Source organism: Octodon degus, unplaced genomic scaffold (genome assembly GCF_000260255.1).
Source record: "Octodon degus isolate 3935 unplaced genomic scaffold, OctDeg1.0 scaffold00008, whole genome shotgun sequence".
NCBI lineage: Eukaryota > Metazoa > Chordata > Mammalia > Rodentia > Octodontidae > Octodon > Octodon degus.
Genome location: NW_004524584.1, coordinates 18,410,346 through 18,429,563, shown reverse-complemented (window position 1 = coordinate 18,429,563; position 19,218 = coordinate 18,410,346). Strand labels below are relative to the sequence as shown.

Below are 19,218 nucleotides of genomic sequence, written 5' to 3'. Positions count from 1 at the left end.
CAGGACCAGGCTCAGCTTCCCAGTGCTGCAATGGCGCCAAGCCATCAATTAGTCCAGCCAGCACACGGGGCGGGGTGCCTCACCAGCCCCTAGCTGGTGGTTCAGCTCCCTGGCCCTGCGTGGCTCCTGCAGACAAGTCAGAGTTCTCGCAGCACATGTATACCTCATGCTGAGGGAGCCTCAGTGACTTTTAGTAAAATTCACCTATTTGAGAGACTGGAATCAAAAAGTCTGAAAATGATTTAATTACTTAAAAATGTTCTCTGACCACAGGTTACATTCTTTAAAAAGTGGACTTCATGTACAAAGCACTAATATGAAATTTATTTTTGCATGAGAGAAAAGTAAAACATAATATTCTGCGAAATGCACCCATCATCAAGCCCCTTACTTTACTCCTGCCGCTGTGGATCCGCACTGGGCAGGAACGCTGCCACCAAACAGCAGAGCCACAGGCAGACGCACAGCGCCGCCTGAGCCCCACCCACTGCTGCCTGAAAGCACCTGCCTGTTTCCGAGTCCAGGGAAAACTAGACTTTTTCTTCAGTTTCTGGGACATGAGGACTGGTTTTTCTTCCTTGCTTCCTTCCAGTCGAGAGTGAGGCCATCCTTTAATGCTGTGGTCACAGGCTTATTTAGGGTGACCATGTTTCTCTTCTTTCTGTAACAGACACACTGATTCCCTTTATTTTAAACAAACCCTGTGTGTGACTGGCTGGAAGGGGATGGGAATAAACACAGAGGAGCACAATTAGTGCTGTCCTTTTAGAAACACTGAGAAGGCCCAGCTGCTTGCCTTCCAGGACGCATTCTAGATAACAGAAACACAGCCCTCTGGCAGCCAAGCACCGCCTGCCTCTGGCCTGCAGTTCTGCCTGCCTCTGGCTTGCAGTTCTGCCGAGGGATCTGCAGCTTGGAGCTGGGGGCCGGTGGTGTTGCCTGCAAGTCTGCCACGGAAACCAGGAGCCAGGTCAGTCACAGGTCGATAGCTTCTTCTTCTCTTCAAACTGCTTGTCCACTGCCCGAGACAGGGCCTGGAGGAAGCCCTCGACAGTGATGGTGGGGGCCTGGAAGAATACACAGTCATCACTGGGTGGCCATGCAGTGCCACCTAACAGCAACCATCCCAGGAGCAAAGTGCAGCCAGCAATCCTTGGTTACACAGCACCAGGCCTGACCACCCCAGGATACAGGCTGAACAAACCCAGGACTCTGCTCAGGCCACACAGGACACACAAAAGTGATCCCATTTTCTACAAGCTAGAAATAGATGCTGGAGCAGGCAGGTAAGCACTGGGGTCAGCTGCCAACCTGCCAAGAACAGGAGCTGCTGGGAACGGACTTGGGGCTGTAGGCCTATCACTCTTGAACCTTCCCCAAGGGCCTACATCACCCGGGCGCCGAGCACAAGGCTCCTGCTGACCAGAGGCACCATGTGACTCAGATTACAAAGAACAGTTCCCACGTGCATTTGCTTCTCTCAGACACCAGCATATCTGTTCTGCCAGACCACAGGGCCCCCTGTAACCAGCTGCTTGGGAGAGGAAAGGGGAACACCTCCTGGCTGAAGGGCCACCTGAGGAGAGTGACTCCAGGCCACTGCCTGAGACAGAGTCCACATTCAAGGGCCAGTGCTATGGAGGCACAGACCTCTCCTGTCTCCTCAAGACCAAACTTTGCTCCTGCCAGTGTCAAGAGTGGGCTCCCTGCCTGAGGAGCCTGTCATCTTATTTTTTGGTATGAAGAATTGAGCTGTCAGCCTCACACTGGCCAGGAAGGTACTGTGCCACTGAGCTATATCCCCAGCCCTGATCCTGTCATCTTAGAATCAGTGCAAGGTCGAGGTTGTGGACAGACAGAGTGGAGATGGAGGACAACTGTGGATTCGGACTCACCTGGACGAAGAGCGCATGAGCCAGAAATGGGAGTTTCCTCAGGACCCGGCCACTGAGACCCTCGCTCTTCCTGCAAGAGTGGAAACAGGGTTGTCACTCACATGAAAATGTGTTTCTGAACCACTTTGTTCTTTCTGTGAAACATGAGCCTACAGGTGGGCTGAGGAGTCCCTAAAACACCCTGACACTGAAGGGCACTGCTGAGGACCGGGAACACACGCCACCCTAGGAACAGAGGCCAGGGTGTGAGGGCATGCTGGCCAGTCCCCAAAGGAGTATGCTGGCCCCACCCAATTCTGCAGAACTGTGACTGTTCTTGTCTTAACCAACTGGAGTCTCCTCAGGAGCACTGTGTCCTTCATGCTCTCCTTTTGCTGAGATCTTCCACAGCTCCAGACTGAAGTTCAAGCTCTAGCCAGAAGCCCAAGGCTCTCTGGGCCACCCCGGCACCCAGCCCACCTCAGATAGTCACCACTGGCAGTCCCATGGCCTCCCCCTCCTGCACACACTCTCACTGTCCTGTGAGGTCCTGCCACACTGCTCATTTGCCCTCCTCCCACCATCACCACTGCTCCAGGGCCACGTCACAGGGCCTGTGTGCACAGACACTCTCGTTTCTCACACACTCCATGCCTTGCTGCCTTTGGAGCTCACCTCCAGGGCCCTCCCTGGCTCCCCAGGGAACCCCAACAAATGGGTTTGCTTGGTGACAACAAGAGGTCGACTCATTCGCACCTTGAGATTTCACTCAGGAGGAGACTCAGCCGGGACACATTGTTCTCAACGAAGCCAATCATCTCCAGCTCTCGAAGGGTCAGCAGCTGCTGCCGAGGGTATATGATCTGGCACTGGGGACAGAGGCAGGTGGTGAGCAGAGTCCTTGTGGGCCAGCACTCGGACAGGCATGAGTTATGTGCCTTGCAGAAGTGTGGGCAGCCGCTACTCAAGTGCACAGCTATCAGGAGGTCCACTCATGTTTTTGCTTGCCTCCCTGCAGAGGCAAAAACAGACACCGAAGCCTGTCGTGGCACTCGGCAGCACTCTCCAATTTCTGCACGTCATGACTGAGAGGACTGGGAGGTATCGAGTCCAGTCTGTTATCTCAGTTCAAGCTGGATTCCAACCCTCAGGGCCCACGCTAGGACTCAGGACCTTGACTGCCTTTCAAAGATACATCCTGGGTTTTTTAAGATGCGACTGGGTCTGCAGAATGGAAGGCGGGGAACTGGGTCCCAGCACCTCCCATCATAGAGGAGCTGTCTGTGTGTCAATGCCGCACCAAGCAGCTGAACTAAACCTCAGGGCAGCACAAAGAAGTCACAGAACCGAGCTCCAAGTGAAATGTCCCTCACTGGGAACCAGGACAGGTGGTCTGTCGAGGGCCACGGTGGTTAAGCAGGTTTGTATTTGGGGCTCACGATGAACAACACGCTGGGTTCCCGGTGGCCTTGCGACCCCCACTTGCTGTGTCTTGCAGGGACATTTCTAGCCCCATAGGCCATATGAAACTCAGCACAGATCATGGGCTCCTAAAAAGACCAGCCCCCAGTCACTCCCCACAGCCAACAAGACCAGCCACAGGTCAGCTACCACCTCTGAATGCCTTGACACTCAGTAAACCACCTGAACTACCTAACTACCTTACACTCTCAGCCCTGTGTCCCAAGACACCTCACCTGAGCTAACTACACAAAATCACCAATCAGCATGCTTAAGATGGCAGGCCACACCACAAGGGCTAAAGGCCACACCAAAATACAGAGATGGGCTTGATCCCACCAGGTTCCTCATAGGACACCGGGCTCCTGGGCAGAAAAGTCATGCCCAGCACACCCCTTGGGTCATGGATATCTTCTAGTGCATGCCCACAGGTGCCAGATGCCCTTCAGGACAGTGCCGGCCACCACCTTTGGCAAGTCCTACATTCTCTTAGGCCATGCCTGCCTCGGAAAGGGCAGTGAGGCCTGCCTTTCAGTGTCACACCCACCCTGCCAGTCTGTGGCAATGACACTACAACTGCTGGTGAAATCCTCATTCCTGTTTTCCTGCTCACTGCCCAGGCTCCCTAAATACAGGGCACAAGGCAGGCTCCTGTGGCACAGGACATTGGAGGAATGCCTGTGAAGTACAACCTTCAGTAGGCAACAGCCAGTAAACTATGTCCTACAGCTAGACAGCAAGAGCTACAACCTACAGCCGGAGGACAGCCTGTGAACTATGACGCTCAGGAGACAGTCCTACGAGTGAGGTCTAATCCAACTATCTGGCAAATGTTTCACATACCTGTGACTAGGCCAGGCAGCATGGAACACAGCACCAGGGGTTCAAGCCCGTGGAAACGTATGAAGTTGAGAAACACTTATTACATTAAAAGACACACTGCCACTGATACCTGCAAAATGTTCCCTCTTGGTTTGAACACACTTCCCCCACTGCTCTGGAATGGACTCTCACTCTTTCATGAGTCTTGAGGAGAAATACATGGACAGCTGCTGCCGGGTGGCAAATAAAAACATGGAGGACGTGTGCCCTCGGCTGCTTCACTTCCAGATGCAGCACTGTGTGCACCTGGCTCTTCCCCAACATCAAAATGACCAAGAAAGACAGATGGCTGAATAGATTCAGGACATGGAGGTAGTGACAATGGTGCAACTAAAGACACCAAGGAGGACTTCTGCATCTGCTACGGGGTGAGTGTGTTTGAAGTGGGGGGAAATATTCTGAGAAGGATTCACAGTAATATATGTCCTTTTTTTTGGAGAAGGGTGAAACCAGGAATTGAACTCACAGCCTCATGCTTGCCAAGAAGGCACTGTGCCATTGAGCTAAATCCCCGGCCTAGCAATATGTCCTTTACTATAATGATTTTTTTTTTTTTTTTTTTTTTGTGGTACCAGGGAATGAACTCGAGACCTTGTGCTTACCAGGCAGGCACTTATGCCACTGAGCCAAGCTATGCCCTGGTCCCCTCTAACAATTTTTTAAAAACTTTGCACTCTCCCAGTTTTTTATCATACTGCTTATGGTCCTGTTGGTTCAGCCTGCTACTGTGTCTCCTCTCTAGGTAAGGCCACATGGGCCAAGGGCACGGGCTGTGCAGGCCGAAAGGGTGTGGTGACGCAGAACCAAGCTGTACCCAGCTGGCCGACCATAGCCCACTCACTAACCCACTCAGCCCTGCAGCTGATGAAAACTGATGCTCACACTGAGCCAGAACCACAGGTACTAAGCGGCCATGACTTGGATGAAGAGTCACCTGTCACATGCCATAAAACTACAGCTTTCAACTTAGGATGGTTAACACTCATGTTACAGATGTCTTTTCTATAATGCAACCAGTTTACTGTAAGCTGTGCCCATTAACTAAGAACACATCAGAAAGCCAGCAGACAGGAGACGAGAAGGTACCTTCATCAGCTCCTCCACACACGAGAGGTAAATCTTGAAGATGGCTGCTGCTGAGGGCGGCCCAATATACTGCTTGATGTCAGCTCTGTCCACGAAGGCCACGTCGATCTTCTCCGTGATGTTGGAGGTAGTCAGAATTACCACATTGGAATGCCTGTGTGGCCGAGGGACAAGGACACAGGCACCATGAGCCTGGGGGACTAACATGTGCCACTCTGTCTGTGGAAAGGGATAGAAGGAACGGCCTGTGGAAGGCTCTGGGGAGTGAGGCTCAGCTGCCTCATTCAGGTGGCTGTGCTCTGTGTCAAAGCCACCTTCCACAAGGGCTGCAAGGCTCTCCATGGCCCTGTCTGACCCCAGTGTTGCCCATGGGGCTCTCCTGGCTGCAACTCTCCCAGGGGGCTTGTTGTGGCCACTCCTCTGCCTCTCGGGAAGCTTGCCTTGCTCTCTGCTGGCTTACTTCCTCACCTCCTCCAATCCTGAGGCAGACCTCGGCCTTGGGCAGTGTCCTGGGCCCCAAGTCTACTACAACCCTGGCTCCCACCTCTACGCTGGCCTGAGCAGATCACACAGCTCCTCACCTGGACACTGTGGCACTGATTTATCCCCTCCCACTTCTGAACTCCACAGACAGCCACCATCATTGTTCAGCTGGCCAATGTCCCCTATGGCTGAGATGAGCCAGCAGGCTGGGAACAAGGTGCTCTATAGACCCGGGTGGCCTGAATGCAGAGGACATCACTACCTGGTCCTCCTGGGCCTGCGGTACATAGGAAGCTCTGAAGGGAGCACCCCCAGGGAGAGACAGTCCCTCTACAGGAGAGCAGGGCTGAGGTCCTCCCGCTACTGACTCGCAGTCAGGGGCCCAGGGCAGAGAGGGCAGGGTGCAGAGGTCAGGGCTGGGCCTGAGAGCCGTTGGGCAGCGCAGTCAGATGACACGGAGCCAGGAGTACATGGGGCCAGTAGCGGTGGGACAGCTACCTGGACAGGGCCCAGGGGCAGGCATGCCCCCCTCCCTCCTAAGCCCGTATCATTACTGATGGGACAAGGAAGACAAAGATAGAGCAATGCTCTTCTGGCTTAAGCAGGTATGTGGCAAAGGCATCAGTGTGATGGGGACATGGGTGAGTACATGATGAGGCCGCCACTGTGCTGGAGGTAGACAGGTGCGGTTCTGGGGGCAATGAGTGGCTCGGGAGTGTCTGGCACGATGTCTGGTCTGTGGCAGAGACTCACCCACTCAGTCTTGAGCCACATGGGAGTGGGGACACAGGACAGACATGCATGTGGAGAGGCTGCAGACAGAATGTGGGAGGCACCCCGAGATGGGGGAGCACGGTGGCAGGAGCTGACCAGGAGAGTGGGGTTAGAGGACTCAGCCATGCACAGGTTGGCTGAGGGGCAGGAGGCGAGTGAGGCAGGAGAGTGTGGTGCAGGGGATCCCCCATAGCTCCTCTACAGGAGGCTGCAGGTGCTCTCCCCTACACACAGCGATGGCCGGCAGAAAATATCGCTTAGCAGGCCAGTCCATTCCCCCACTGCACAGGCTGGCTCCAGAGTGATGCTCTGGTCCCGGGAGGCAGAAGTTGACTTGGGCACAATAGCACAAGAGTGCATGTCAGCAGCCGCACGAGGGTACACAGAAGCAGCTGGGATTCTACCTGTGCTGTCCATCCCTGGGGTTAGCAATAACCACCCTGAGAAACCCGCTCATCTCTAGTATACAGAGAGCAGGCCCCAGACCCATAGAACAGGACGGTGCAAATGTGAAATGTGACCACACAGTACTCTTGGCCCTGGACCAGCAGGGCAAGAGGACAGCAGCGTCAACCCTGATCAACACTAGTGGTGCTGACACTAACACTTGATATAGCGTGGTCTATATTTTATCTTATGCATTCCTGCACTGCGTAAAGTGTACTATGCCCACGTCCTATTTTACATTTATAGAATTTACTGCAGCAGGGAGACGGTCAATACTCAGAGCCAAGTGAATTTTGTTGCTGCCCCTCACAGCCTTACCTTTTAATCTGGTCAATTTGGGTTAAGACAGCATTGACCACACGGATGGCATCCGATGGCTCTGCACCTGACCGGCAAGCATTACGAGCAGCTGTGAGACTCTCTACCTGTGAGCAGAGCGACAGGTCAAAGAGATCAGTGCCTGGCCCCTCACGAGCAGCCACAGGGACAGAGTGGGCATTGCTGGTGGGAGCAGTGCCCAGGGTGTCAGGAAAGGGGTCCTGCAGCAGAAAGCAGGGAGCGGCAGGACTGAGTGAGGGGCAGCAACAGCAAGGGAGACTTCAGTCACAGGCTGACTACATGCAGGTACCCACCTCATCGATCAGCACGAACACCAGCGCGTCCTTGTCATCGATCAAGTCTTGAATCTTCTGGAACATCCTAGTCACCAGTTTGCCACTCTGCAATAAAACACTCCTCAGTGCCGACCCGCAGTCCATATGCTGAAGTACTGTGGGTACCACTGTGGTCTGTACCCCAGTGGGTCCCACAAGGTCCTTAGAAAATCCCCTGGGTTTGCTGGTCTGTGAGGTCAGCCCAGATGCTCACCTGGCTGCGTGAACCCAACGACCAGGAGCTAGAACCTCCGGCCACTGGCATGCAGCCCCTTTAGGTGCTCCTGTCCCCAGATGCCCATGCCCAGCCTGGACACTCACCACAGGGACAAAGTGATACAAGATGCCTTGGGTACTCTGCTCCAGAGGAGAGGGCATGTACAACATTCCCTGCTGGGTCCTGCAGTTGCCAGTCCCCGTGAGCAAGCACGCGGGGTCTGCTGGCTGCTCACTGTCGGCTCTAGAGCTCCTCTCGAGCAGTCGGCCCCCTCACCTTCCCATTTCACTCACTTCTGCAACCTTCTGTGTTCAGAGCATCCACCCCGTACACAGAACACTGTCTTTCCAACTCCCTCTCTGACAGTCCAGACATAACAACATTTGACACTTACTTCTGAAAACCACTTGGAAAAGAGGCTGTGGCTGTTTATTTCAACTAACTGGCCATACCGGTACCTACAATGATAAAAATGGGTAAGAACACTGCTTCACAAGATAACCCAGGCTGTTCTCAAAGGCAGGCACTGTGCCTCTGCTGAAAACTCCTGGAACAGTAAGTCGTGATCAATCCCCAAAGGACCCTGGCACGCGCTGCCTTCAGTAACTGTGAGAAACCTAACAAGAGACAATAGTAGTTCTAGGTTATAGCAAAGTTTTCCCACAGCTGTTTGAATTAAAAAGTAAAAATTCTCTCATATTTAAAAAGAATCACCAGTAACAATATAAAAAACAACAAAAAATGCTGAAGCATAAAGGGATTGTGGCAGCTCAGCATCCTCTTTCCTCCTGCCATGAAATGCTGAAAGTGACAGTGCAGACCAGAGCCCTGGGGCACAGGCACAGGGAAGGCCACTGACACCTGGGGACTCCACTGCAGGCCCGCTGTCACTAGGGTGAGGGTGAGGGCCTGCACATGCAGCCCCAGGACCAGCCAAACAGGAAACAGGACCAAGCGAGAGCAGACACAAGTCCTAGCAGGAATCCACTAAGACTGTGTCCCTGGCATTGCATTCAAAACCAAGACAAAGACAGGTCGCAGCTGCCATTCACCAAGGGGCGGTGAAAAAAGGACTGGGCTGAGTATTAAACAAAATTAACTGAAAACATCAATTGTTTAATAGGATAAAAAACAAAGACTTCAGGCCGGCGAGATAACTCAACCGATTAAGTGCCTGCTCAGGCAAGCGCAGAGACGGGGTTCAATCTCCTGCACAACATGCAGCGCAGGCCCTGGCCCTGGGAGCGCTAAGCCGGCTACTGAGTCGGGGCATGGTGGCGCACACCTGCAATCCTAGTGCTGGGGAGGCTGAAAACGGGAGGATTGCTGAGAGTCGGAGCTGTGTAGTGAGATCCTATACCAAACACATTAAAAAACAAACACAGATTTCTTTTTGCCATTTCCAAGCATTAAATATGTATTTCCAGGGTCTTATAATTGAAAAAAGGTTGTATTTGTCTTTCCTCTGATGTTTTAGGAAATTGCCCCTAGAGATTTTTAAAACAGATACATTTCGATAAGTCAAAAGAAAAGTCAAGTTACTAAGCATAAAGATAAAAATAAAGCCATCTCTTTATGTGAAAAATACAAGGCTTTTTGAAAAGAAATAAATAGATATATAACAGTAGATCTAGATGTCCCCTCCATACTGCTGTCAGCTCTAGATTTACCGTCAGCCTCTGATGAGAAAATCAGATAACGATAAGGCAGAAGCTGCATCTGGTCAGGACCAGTCGATGAGCAGCAAGGGACATGGCAGAGAGGAGCCAGTGCACTGGCTGTGTGCAGGGGTCTGGCTCGCACGTCTGCTGAGCTGAGTAACAGGCCGGCTCAGAAGACGGACTCAGCGGGGGTGCTATGGGGCAGAGCTCCAAGGAAGGACACGGGGAAACCGCCCCAGAAAGCAGCAGGGGACCCTGTGTCTCTGCCAAATCCAAAGGCAGGTGAGCAGGAGAACCTAGCGCTGGACAAGGTTCGGTACAACTATGAGCGTCTCAGGCTGGGAAGAGCTTCACAGCCAACGCAGAGAACAGAGTCCTCCTTCCAGGTGCTCCACGCGGACCCCAGCAAGGCTCCCTTCTGTCTGAAGACAAGACTCACCCTAGCCCCTGGCTTGTGGAGCACAGAAACAAGGCCCACAGACGGCAGAAGACGTGACATCCAGACACTTCAAACCACCATCTTTAGCATTCAAGTAAAAGTCCCTGAATACCAAGAAGCAGAAAAATGTGACCCCAAAGCAGAGACATAAGCCAGTTAGCAGAAACACAGACAGAAAGCTACGACACAGGCGACAGGCCAGAACATTAACGAGCTACTATCAACTCAACACAGACTTTACATACAAGGAAGGCAGAAAGGAACAAAAAGAATCAAATGGAATCTGAGAAACATCCTACCAGAAACAAAAATGTCACTGAATGGAATTAAAAGCACATTAGACACTACAGAAAAATAACTTGAAGATTCAGCAACACACACTGTTCAAAGTGAAACAGATATGCCATAAAAATGAAAAGTTCATCAGTGGCTCGTGGGACAAGCTGGGGGGGCTTCACATGCCAGTAAACAGATCCCAGGGGACAAGGAGGGACGGGAACTGGGGGAAGAGTAACCACCAATGACCTCCCCAAATGATGAAAACCAAAACCTCAAGACTCAGAACTCAAGGAAGGGCAGACGGTCCAAAGAGAGACCAGCGACCCTCGTCCAGTGGAGCCCAGTGCACCACCAAGGCTGTCATGCACGGGACGGGCCGCCCGACACACGCCACCCTCGTCAGCGCACCTGGACACCACTAGGAGGTCAAAGGCTGCCAAGACCAAGGCTCTATAAAGTCTGAGATCAAACTCAAGACCGCACTAGGTAGAAAGGAGCCCACTGTTGTGCAAAGCAATCGAAAGCCAAAGTTCCACAAATCTCAAGTCCCATTGCCATACTATCGTCTCCATCACTGGTTACCTGCTGGACAGTCTGATGGTCAGCTTCTGGGCTAAGGCCTTACACAGGGATGTCTTCCCAGTTCCCGGAGGACCTGTAACAAGAGCCACGCAAAGGTCTGAACAGCAGTAGCTGCTGATCCATGATATAAAATATGGAAGCGTTAGAAGCTATTGCTCTTACAGTAGATACTGTGAGGAGCTTAGAGGCTCTTAGGTGTTATCACTATGCTTTAGAAAGCCCTGTCTCTTCCTAACTTGAACTCTTGTATTATGCCCCCTCTCCCAGCATACTACTTCCTGGCCCACAGTCCAGCTCTGCATCTGGGGAGGCAGCAGTTTTCTGCTCTACAGCCTGGTGACACTGTCCTCATCCCAATTCCTCTACGAAACCCACCTACCTAGATACCTTTTGAAGGCCAGAGAGATCTTCATAAGGAATGAGTGCAGGATACCACTTGCTCCTAAGAGACAGAGCAGGACAGAAGGCCACTCCAGAGGGACGTCACTGCCAAGCACTAGATCAGAGCTGCTGCTACAAGCTGCAGTGCCCCCATCTCTAGCTGCAGATGGGTGGCACCCAGTGCTGTCAGACAGGCAGTGCTACGGCGCAGGTCAGCAATGCCCCCAAGGTGAACTGTGAGGAGCAGGCTCTTCAGGAGCAGGCTCATGAAGCTGTGTGGGACTGGTTCTTTCCTGTTACTCTTGGTTCTTGGCTGTGACAGTGACTCTTGTCTACTACACACTTCTGCCATGCTACCGCAAACCCACAAGCAGTGGAACCCACCTGCCATGGACTGAAACCTCTGAGACCAAGCCAGCAGAACTCCTTGGGCTGGTGAGATGGCTCAGTGGTCTAAATCACCTACTTAGAACAAGCTAAGCTAAGCAAAGCACAGGGACCACGGTTCGATCCCCCAGCACCACATGCCAGCCAGCCCCGCCCTCTGGTGGGCTGAGCTGGCCACACACACACACACAATAAATAAATAAATAAATAAATAAATAAAAATTAAAAAAAAAAAAAAAAAAAGAACTCCTTTGTCCTGGTAAGCCAACTTTCTCAGGGCTTGCTGCAGTAATGGCAAGCTCACAGAACAGCTGCTAAGACCAGGCTCTTCCCCTACACTCCCTGCCCCGTCAGACCCCAGAGGGCTTGCGGAAGCTGAGGTACCCCACAGGGAAAAGCGAGCGCACTGCTAGAGCAGACATGCCTGACTGCCGCTCCACAAGCACTTGCAGTAACAAAGTGGAAATGTGCACCTGATTGCAAACAATTCTTTGCCCTAATGAAAATCTCCTTGGCTGTCCCCTGTCCCTGTTGTAAGGATGCCATGCCGGGAACAATCCTGCAATCTCACTCTGCCGACAGAGGCTAATTACCCGGAACCCCTGCCTTGCTGTAAGGTGGGCACTTTCCTGATCTCAGCCTCTGTCTCTTCTCTACTCAGTGACATGAAAACAAAGGCAAACCAACCATGTTTTCTTCAGAGCAAATCTGACTAAATTTCTTTTAAAATGTGGCTTTTGCAGTCTACTCCCACTAAAGAAGGGTCAGGAATACAGCACAAAAACACAAATCTACCTAAAGGATTTCCATCAGTTAGTAAAGGTATTTAACAGAAAAGGTCACAGGGCAGAAATCAGCTGGCTGTCAAAGGAAAATCAAGGGCCAAGGCCTGTAAGGCAGATCAGCATCACAGAAAAGCACATTCCAAGACAACGCTGGCTCCTGCAGAAAACAGCACTGGAGCTCCTCGCAGGAAAACAGACAGAAGGAAAAGCTCAATTTCATGCCACCTGTTTGGTCTCACCGTGCAGAAGCACCACACGGTTCCAGGTGATGAGGTTGCTGTCCACGTTCTTGTCTGCGAACAGCAGGGTCGTCATCACGTAGTCAAGGAGCTGGTCGAGGAAAAACAGCAGGTGAAGACACCCAGGACTATGCCAGAGGGACTGCTCCTAAGGGACAGGGCAGGACAGAAGGCCACTCCAGAGGGACGTCACTGCCACGCACTCAGGGACTATTTTCTGGGCTCTCATTTTAGAAGACATCTTAAAGAGGCAAGAGGATGACTGCTGGCTATTACTATCACACAGTAAGAGAAACAAAATGTTTGCTTTCGCTTAAAATGCTACCATTGTGGGGCTCCCAGGAAGAGAGCAGCGCTTCCTCCAGAACGCTGCACCACAGCACACACACTGAGTGCCGGTCAGGATTGGGAGAGCAGCCAGGAGGCTGAGGGCAGTCTCCAGGGCATTCCTGGGGAGAAAAACAGAGGTCCTCGTCTGGGCCTGCCCGTGGCTCTCCCTCTACGTCCCCCTTTGTGGCCTAAAGCCCAGAAGGCTAAAAGAACAGCAAGACTGTCTTCACCAGCCAGTCCCACACCTTCCTTCCCAGAGACCAGACGTGTGCTGGGGCAACATGACAGACGTGTCCAGGACACGGGCTGCTGGTACACTGAAGTGCCAGAGACTGCTGAGTTAAGGGGCTTGAAGGTACCAGAAAGCATGAGACCTATTCTCCTTCAAGTAACAGGACACTGAAAAGAACCGTGGGCAACTTACATGTGCTTTGACTTCCACGTCATACACGAGGCTGTCCCAAAGCCCATGGAACTCAGCTACGAGGAAGGGAGAAAAGCAGAGCCATTCTGTCAGGGAGGCAGTATCACGCTCACACGGCAGGTCTCCCGGCACCCACTGGGCAAACGGGGGTTCTGACACAGCCTGTGCGTCCCTCTTCTAATTTTAATGTTTCTTAAAATTAAAGGTGTAAATAAATGATAGTCATGTGACTTTTGACAAATAATTACATGGAGTAGTTTTTTACACCTCCTTCTTATGCGCAATTTTCTGCCCTAGACCTGTGCCTTTACAGAGCTCTCCCCATGTGGCAGCTGAGTCTAGCTGTTAGGACAGCAGACCTGAAGCCTGACAGCAGAATTAGCCCAGCCTCCGCCAGCTAGAGCCATCAGCAAAGCCCCCGAGGAAGCAGGGAGCGAGAGCAGGAGATGGGCACTGCAGTGCCTGGGCATCCCATTCCAGTGCCGCAGAAGGCCTAAGCAGGAAGGTCAAAGTTCAAGCCCAGCTTAGTGACCTCAGTAACATAGGGAGACCCAGTCTCCAATAAATGAATAAAGTGCATCCAGTGTACCCGTACTTTATTCTTGAGTGTATCCTATAGCTAGAAGCTAGACATGGTGGCACACTGGTAATCTCAGCACTTGGGAGGCTAAGGCAAAAGGATCACTGCAAGTTCAAGGCCAGCCTGGACTACACAGTGAGTTCAAAGCCAGCCTACAGTAGATAGTAAGATTGTGTTTCAAAAAACCAAAAAAAAAAAAGGAAGAAAGAAAAAAAGAAAAGCATGGCTGGGAATGTAGCTTGTTGTAAAAGCCTTATGTGCTTTTAATCTCCAGGATTGCCCCCCCCAAAAAAACACAAAACAAGGAAACAAAACAAAACACAGGGGCTGGAGAGATGGCTTAGTGGTCTAAAGCACCTACTTGGAACAAGCTTGGCAAAGCACAGGGACCACGGTTCAATCCCCCAGCACCACATGCCAGCTAGCCCCGCCCCCTGGTGGGCTGAGCTGGCCACACATACACACACACACTAAATGTTAAAAATAAATAAATAAATAAAGTTAAAAAAAAAATACTTTTAAAACAAAACACAATAGAGCAAAACAGGGCAGGAGAGAACAGAGAACAGCTCAGTCATAAGGCCAGCTCCGCACTCTCCGTAGGCCACCACCTCTAAGGGGTCTGCATGGGTATGATACTCATCACAGAAGGCTCCACTTCCTGCTGAAGCTGCTGTATTTGGATCTGGATTGTCCCCAAAAGACCCATGTGCTAAAGATTTGTCCTCAACTTGGCACCAACTTGGCCGGCCAAGCAGAAGGTCTTAGGTCATGGGCTATAGCCTCACAGGCATAGTGAGACATGGGTCCCTTGCTGTCCTCCCTGCCCAGCTATGAAGCAAATCTATCTCTGCCATGTGTTCTGTCAGGATACACTGGCAGGCAGCAACAGGCAGCCAAGCAAGGCATCTACCACAGGATCATCCCAAGTACTTGCTATGATAACAGGAAGCTAACAGCAATACACTTTTCTTCTCATAAAAGATAAAACAACCTAGAGCCACGCCAGACAGAGCCTCCTCGGTGAACTGACTTGGCAAACCTAAGAGGGGACAACCTTCTGACTCTGCCCCATCTCACTGGCCCTGCAACCTGTCTGCCCCATACCTGCAGGCAGAACCCAGTGATTTGCCGCAATTATGTTTTCTGTCTCCTCCTCCAGATTCTCACTGCTGGGGCCCTCTTCATTCAGCTGGAAGATGTGCAGAGCCACGGTGGAGGCACTCAAATCGATGGGCTGTCAACAAGAGGGAAAGCAAGTGAAGTGACGCACCTCAAAATATCTCTTTTCAATTCTAGCTAATTAGACGTTAAAGCCCCAAAATATGGTTGATTCATATGCTAAAAAGGAGTTACCAGTGACCATATTTGTCAGGCATGCCTTGTAGTTTCCCATTTCTTTTTTGTAGTTGATTATCTTTCTCTCAAAATTAGACCAAGATCCTGACTGCACCAGAGGTGAAGGGCCTCTCCTTACCTTGGATCGGCAGTACATGATACACACAGCACAACTGATGACTTTAGCCTTCATAACGTGGTTACAGGCAGGCTGTGAGATACTGGGAAATTCGCTTCCCACAGTTAACTGCTTGGAAGCAGGATAGTGAAGTCCACACCTGAGGACTGGTGCGGGAGTGAGGTGCTACCTTGTGAAGGAGACCTACATAATTTGAAAATGTCCTATAAGGCACTTTTGTTTTCCCGCTCCCATTTAGTTAATTTAATCACTTACTTGTAACACTATAGATTGAGATACAGTTGGGGTATGAGCTAACACTAAAGATCCCTTTCATTGGTATGATTATTTCAGATTTTTGTCCACTTGGAGCTAACTGGGTTGGCTCTTGTCTCCATCTGACCTATCCCCAACCTGTTGGTGTTTCCAAGCCCTCCATAACTTGCTGGTACTAAAAAATGATCCCATTTTTTTAAATATAATTTGCCTTCACAGCTACGGATGTAATTATGTATAGAATAAACCCACCCCCCTCTTACCGGAGAACATCAGGGCCTACTGAGCCCCCACCAACTTAACACCACTAAGGCAGCAAGAGATGGGGGCCAGGCCAAAGGGGTACCCCACTTTTCTCATCTCAGCAACAGTGATGTGGGATGCCAACTCCTCCCTTCGCTCGGCAACAGCAAGCCTGCTCGGAGGTCCGCTCAATCCCACGCAGGGTGATGCCTGTTTATTCCCTACACGTCCCCAAAATCTAGTGAGTGTCAGCACCCCACTCTTGCCTACGTGTTGCCAACAGGACCCGGTGGGACTCAGAAACAGATACCCACCAGGTCTGCCACAGATACTTAGGACTTAGTACAAAACTACCTGTTATCTCATGAACCAGAAAATACCAGCATGACTGAAAGAAGGTAACCAAAATTTGAACACACAAACTTTGAAGCAAACCATGTTCCCTGAAAGCTAGTGGTTCCCACATATAATTTACATAACATTATATCTGCTATCACGGATACTACTACACATTCTTTTGTACCAGCTAATCCTTATTTGAATTTTCAGGTTTAGTTAATATACCGCCTATTTTCTGTTCAAATGACTGTTGTTGTTTTTTCCTGTGACTGGATCCTAAGTTGACAGGATGAAAAATGACTATGTCTGAATGTTTTATGAGAACTTTGTAGGTGCCAGATTGTGGTCAGGATTGCTTTGAAGTTAATGCATGAAGAGACAAGGAACAGTAGAAAAAAACAAACTTGGGTTGCAAGTTGAAAAAGATTTTTTTAAGTTATAGGGTATTTGGTTTCCAATGGGGTGACTAAAGTAGCCATCAAAGGAAGAGGCTTGATGTGACAGAATAGACAGGTGGCCTATGTACACATGATGTCACATAACTTAGTTGGTTTCTTTAATTGATGTCCAAAAATTTCAAGCACAGGATTTCAGAGATTTGAATACTTTTGTTGGATAGACTGCTTGACCATGATCCAATGGCAAAATTAAGGTGTCGAAGCAGACTGGCAGAATGATGGTGACTGAGAACACATGCAGCCTTCTACTGTGCCTTTTTCCTCTTAATAGCTTGGAAACATACTTACACCAGCAGACAGAAACCTAGCTTCTTTTAGTGGCTATATCTTCTTTAACATACATGTATCAGATTTGTTTAGCCCATCTCTGGTTGGTAAATGGTGGCAAGATGCTTCACATTATTGGTGCTAACAACACGCAACAAACATTTGTGTGAATCTACAGTCAAAAGATTATCAGGCTGGGGAGATAGCTCAGTGGAGTAAGTGCTGAGATAGCTCAGTGGAGTAAGTGCTTGCCTGGCAAGCACAAGGTCCTGAGTTCAATCCCTGGTACCGCAAAAAAAAAAAAAAAAAAATTATTGAAACTTTCCATGGCCAGCCCTAAGCCCCCCAGTAAGACTGTGCTAACCTGGAGGGCTTTTCCTTTCAACTCAGGTTTGCCAAAACCAAGGATGATGGCACCAACTCTTACTATGCTGCAGTCTTTAAAGATGAAAAGTGCATGTCATAAGCAAAACTTCAGTGCCAAGCCCACTAGGTTTTTTGATCTTTCTGGGACAGCTAAGCAGCTCAGCCTGCTCTCGAATTCATAACAATCCTCCTGCCTCAGCCTTCTGAGTGCCGGGATTACAGGCAAGCGACCCTATAATTCACACAGTGCTGAGTGTGGCTCTTTCCTCAGGGCACCTTTTTGGTCATTCTTATGACGGAGCAGAATGGTCCCCATGCACCCAGTTCTCAAAGACCCCAACTTCCACACATGGGCTCAGTAAGATGGCAGGGCATACAGTCCGTGCACACAAGGCACCCAACAAAGAGCTTCCAGAGAGGGAGCCCATCTCGCCTCTTAACCTCCATACTTCCTGCCACGCTACAACACAGCCCATTACTGTCTTTTTTTTTTGCGGAACCAGGGATTGAACTCAGGCCCTTGCCCCAGCCAGGGAAGTGCTTATTCCACTGAGCCACCTCCCCGGCCCCTCAGCCCATTGCTCTGCATGCTGCATTCCAACTCCAAGGTTCCAGTCTTCCCTCTGTTCCACTCAGAGCATCCTGACACCTGGGGATAGTCTTATGCCAGCACCCAGCTCTGGGCCACAGAGCCAGAACTTGTCTACAGCCAAACCAACAGATAAGCAAATAATAAACACATTTTTCAAGCAGTGACAGTCATGATACCAGCTCCGGTGAACAGTCATCCAATGTACCTCAAATCAGTAAATTACCTGAGGGTCTTTAAGCTTTAGGTCTGTATCAACAATAGACACAGACTGTACATTTCTGGTCAGAAAAGGATCATCAAACTCCGTCCATGAGTAATCGCCAAACACAATATTATGCCTGTTGAGCAACTTTTGAACACTCAATTTTATGTCTTCTTTTTTCGCTGTGCTGGAAAAAACAAAATACAAACGATCTAAGTTTGTTTTTTAAAAAGTAATTCTTTAAATTGAAACCAAGGGCCGGCCAGATGGCTCAACGGACTAAAGTGCCTGCTTAGGTGGACTCAGGGACCAGGTTCCATCACTGGTGAGGCCGAAAACAGGAGGATCACTATGAGTCTGATCTGTATAGTGAGACTCTGTAGATCCTGCACTAAATACATTAAAAAAAGATACAATATTAAAAAAATAATGAAAAATAAGTTGAAACCATACACACAAAAAAATATGAGCTAAGGACAAGCAGATCATGAGCCTACCTAAGGATCCAACCTTGGGACCACCTGGGCCTGCGGTTCCACCACCAGCTCTGCACCCTCCACAAGCTGCCCTGCGATCCCGCTGGAAAGCCTGGACGCTAGGCTTTTTGCTATCTTTGGCTAAGGTGACGATGAAGTCACACATTCAGTGTTTAGTCATTGGGACACGGGCTGCCATTAGTCAGCCAGAGCTGCGGGATCACAGGAAGCCAGCCCTGCGATTCCCAAGTGCAGATCCCCCCAGCCCGCTCCGCTCCTCCAATCCCACTTTTGAGGCCAGCGACCCTCCTAACCCTAAGCTCAACCCTAACGCCGGGCCTCCCGCCTGACTCTGCTCGCGGTCGGCCTCGGCCGGGAAGGAATCCCGGGGTCCGGATCCCGGCCCCCGCCGCTCACCTGCCGCCGCGCTGCAGTACCTCCACGTGCACCGCGGGCGCCTCTGCCACACTGGGCAGCGCTTGCTTCAGGTCGCCCACGGCCTCGTCCATGTCGCCGCCGCCGCCGCCGCCGCCCCGGGAACCGCCGGGACCGGCTGGAGCTCGGACACCGCCCTTACAG

The 19,218-nt window shown here is 50.8% G+C and overlaps 1 protein-coding gene across 1 annotated transcript; it reads right to left on the bottom strand.

Annotated features, from left to right (window-relative positions):
- Positions 1 to 891: 891 nt before the first annotated feature.
- Positions 892 to 19,180, bottom strand: Trip13 (thyroid hormone receptor interactor 13). Its single transcript, XM_004625179.2, has 13 exons — positions 19,057 to 19,180; positions 18,185 to 18,350; positions 15,072 to 15,201; positions 13,385 to 13,440; positions 12,631 to 12,721; positions 10,839 to 10,911; positions 8,272 to 8,335; positions 7,640 to 7,726; positions 7,326 to 7,432; positions 5,304 to 5,457; positions 2,631 to 2,743; positions 1,896 to 1,965; positions 892 to 1,067 (listed from the first exon to the last, which is right to left on the bottom strand). The coding sequence occupies exons 1-13, from the start codon at positions 19,146 to 19,148 to the stop codon at positions 972 to 974; spliced, it is 1,299 nt and encodes a 432-aa protein (XP_004625236.2). The 5' UTR covers positions 19,149 to 19,180; the 3' UTR covers positions 892 to 971.
- Between the last annotated feature and the right edge of the window lie 38 nt (positions 19,181 to 19,218).